The sequence below is a fragment of the Bidens hawaiensis genome, unplaced genomic scaffold (genome assembly GCF_021521415.1).
Source record: "Bidens hawaiensis isolate Kalapana, Puna unplaced genomic scaffold, B.hawaiensis_p1.1 tig00037315_1, whole genome shotgun sequence".
Taxonomy (NCBI): domain Eukaryota; kingdom Viridiplantae; phylum Streptophyta; class Magnoliopsida; order Asterales; family Asteraceae; genus Bidens; species Bidens hawaiensis.
Window position 1 is genome coordinate 12,823 of NW_027496523.1, and position 3,448 is coordinate 16,270.

Sequence of the window (3,448 nt, forward strand, 5' to 3'; positions counted from 1 at the left end):
AGACAGGTAATGAAAAGAGAAAAGGTAAAAAATAAAGAAAGAAAATAATGAAATTACTAAAGTACCCCTTACTTAACGGACACAATAGACAATGTTAAAAAAAGTACTAAAACTGCAAGTTATAGAAACGTGAAGTAGGCATTTGCAATAAATTCAAAATCGGTACTAAAGTTGCGTAATTAAACAAACCACAGGTACTAAAATGACACTTAACTCTAAAATATGATATTAAATTTTGGATTGGTATAGAAATACAATTTAGAAAACGAGTCGTGTGTTAAAGGTGAGTACAATCAAAGACTTGGTCAAAGAATCCTTTTGAGTAGTCCCGACCGGCAAAATATCAAGATATCTTTAAACAATCTAAATCTAACGCGCGTATGTCTATTCATTTATATTTTATGCGCAAATATAAAAAAATGGTTATATAAGTAAACATTTTGTAACTTTTGTTGATGCGGTATCAACGAATTATTTATGGCGTTTTTAAACAGGGGAACACAGAAGTCACATGAAAACTAAAACTAATAATGGTGTTAAAGTTGTGGAGTAAATGTTCTAGTGAACGTTTGAAACAAGTAGGCAGTTGAATAGTTGATCAAGTCAAGCAGATGGGCTGAATAAATCAAGTTAGATGCAAGTTTTTCATTCAACACTTTGTTTCCTGTTTTTTTCTCTTTGTTAGTTTATTTCTGTTGTAAGTTTTAGTATTTATAGGCTTAATTCCTTTCAATGAATTCAAGCTTTTTGATTTATCTTTGCATACCTTTGATCGGTTTATATCAACTGGTATTAGAGCAAAAAAAAACCCCTTTGATCACTAAATATAAGTTACTCGTGATGAATGAAGAAAATTTGAAGATTCCAGTGTTCGATAAACACTGGAGCTGGAGTGAAATGATGGAAAACTTGCTGCGGGCAAAGCAATTGTGGAAGCTAATTGATCCAGGATTCATAGAGCCAACAATTGAGATTTCTGTTAATGATGCCCAGAGAAAAAAGGTTAGAGAACTCAAGATTACAAACATGCAAGTAAAGCATTACCTTTATCAAGCAATTGATAAGGTAACCTTCGAGCAAATTCTTAACAGATCTTCATCTAACGCCATCTGGGACTCTATAAAGAAACGTTTTGCTGGAAATGAACGTGTGAAGATATCAATGTTGCAAAAACTTCTAAGAGATTTTGAATTTGAATTTCTTGAGATGAAGAATGATGAAACAATACCAGATTATTTCGGTAGGGTGCTGATGGTGTCAAACCAAATGAAAAGAAATGGGGAAACCATATCGAATTCTAAGTTTATAGAAAAGATACTCAGAATGTTGTCTGAGAAATATGTGTATGTTGTCATATCTATTGAAGAATCCAACAATGTTGATGAGATGTCAATAGCTGAGTTGTAAAGTAGTTTGATTGTGCATGAGCAGAAGTTTAAAAGGGTAGACAAAGAAGGCGAGCAAGTCTTCAAGATAGAAGACGGTGAAGGATTAGGTGGATGAGGTTGTGGAAGAGGAAGATCTAGCCCTAGAGGAAGGGTTCGTGGACGTGGTCGATCATCGTTTAACAAAGAAACATTGAATGTTACAGATGTCATAAACTAGGACATTTTTCTTATGAATGTCCTGGTTCAAAGGAAGCAAATTATGTTGGTTTTGATGAAAATGAGGAAGTTATGCTTATGGTCGAGTCACAAGATGAAGAACAAGATTTTATGGCTCTAACCAATGAAGATATCAGAAGTCCTTTATGGTTCTTAGACTCTGATTGTTCCAACCACATGTGTGGGATTCAAGAGAAATTTGTAAGTCTTGATCAATCTTTTTCAACAACTGTTAGATTGGGAAACAGCACAAGAATTAAAGTTGGGGGAAATAGAGTGTGAAGTTGAAGATAGAAGGAACAACGTTTGTGGTGCAAGATGTGTATTATGTTCCAGATTTGAAGAATTGTTTGTTGAGTGTTGGCTAATAGCAAGAGAAAGGCTTGTCCTTTTTGTTCAAGTCCAACACTTTTAAGGTCTTTCATTCTGAAAAAGGGTTGTTCTTTGTAAACACCATGAGTGACAATCGTATGTTCCCTTTATGTGTGGAAACGGGCCGTTTAAGTAACCAGAGATCTGATAGTTGCAACTATTCAAATGAGGAAAGTATGGCAAGGCTATGGCATAAAGGTTGGGCATATTAGCATAACAGGAATGGAAACTTTGCAACAAAAGGAAATGATCAGGGGGCTGCCAAGTTTTGTAGCTGACAAGGTTGTTTGTAATGACTGTTTAATAGGGAAGCAAACAAGAGAAGATGTTCCAAAAGGGGGAAACTAGCGGGCAAGTGAAGTGCTTGAGCTGATTCATTCAGATATTTATGGGCCAATCACACCACACTCAAACACAGGTAAGAAATACATGTTAAGATTTATTGATGACTTTAGTCGTAAGGGATGGGTTTACTTATTGACTGATAAGTCACAAGATTTATAATGTTTTAAAGAATTTAAGATTAAAGTTGAAAAGATATCCAAAAGGATGATTAAGGGTCTTAAAACTAACAGAGGGAGGGAGTATCTCTCAAATGAAATTGTTGATTTTTGTGAGAAGAATGGCAGAAAAATACAGTTGACAACAAGGTACACCCCATATCAAAATGGGGTAGCTGAGAGAAAGAATCGAACAATCCTTGGTATGATAATAACTCTTCTTACTTTAAAAACTTGCCTAAGTTCTTATGGGCTAAAGCAGCCGTGTGGAATTATTACATACTCAATAGAAGTCCATCCAAGGCTCTCTCTAACACTACTCCTGAGGAGGCATGGTGTGGAAAGAAACCTACAGCTGAACATTTGTGTGTTCAGGGTTGTTTGGGGCATGTTCATGTTCCTAAAGAAAAGAGAACAAAATTTGGTGATAGGAGTTTTACTTGTGTTTTAGCTGGTGTAAGTGAAGAGTCTAAAGGGTATAGGTTAATAGATCCTAGAACCATGAAGGTTGTTGTAAGTAAGGATGTGATATTTGAGGAAGATAAGGCATGGGTTTGGGATGAAATAGAAGAAAAGGTAAATGAAAGAGTGGAGGTCAGTTGAGGTAATATAAAAACCCAAACATATTGTTTTTAACTTATGCTTTTAAATTTCTTTTAAAATTACTTGTCAAACACAAACAACTATGATGTTTACTTTTGCTTAAAATGAATACAACGATTTAGTAGTAAAAATCAAACAAGTGTGTGCATGGATCGATATTTAGTTCTTACCTATACTATTATACATATACGATAGGTACACTTGCATATTTGTGTGTGGTTTAGTTAAGATAAAAATCATTTTTATAAATTTAAAACTAGAAATTGTGTAAAACAATCTTTTGAAAAACTTATCAATTTTTTCTATACCATCACGCACACATCAATAAGCATAGCAAGCAATTAATTCAGTAAGAGGCAAGCCTATAAT

At 34.3% G+C, this 3,448-nt stretch overlaps 1 protein-coding gene across 1 annotated transcript; it reads left to right on the plus strand.

Moving 5' to 3' along the window:
* Window positions 1-840: 840 nt before the first annotated feature.
* LOC143589278 (uncharacterized) lies at window positions 841-3,052 on the plus strand (the record flags this gene model as incomplete). The annotated part of the gene is made up of 3 exons (XM_077070093.1): window positions 841-1,403; window positions 1,592-1,805; window positions 2,852-3,052. Coding segments are annotated over exons 1-3 (978 nt in total), but the record flags the coding sequence as incomplete, so codon positions are not given.
* Between the last annotated feature and the right edge of the window lie 396 nt (window positions 3,053-3,448).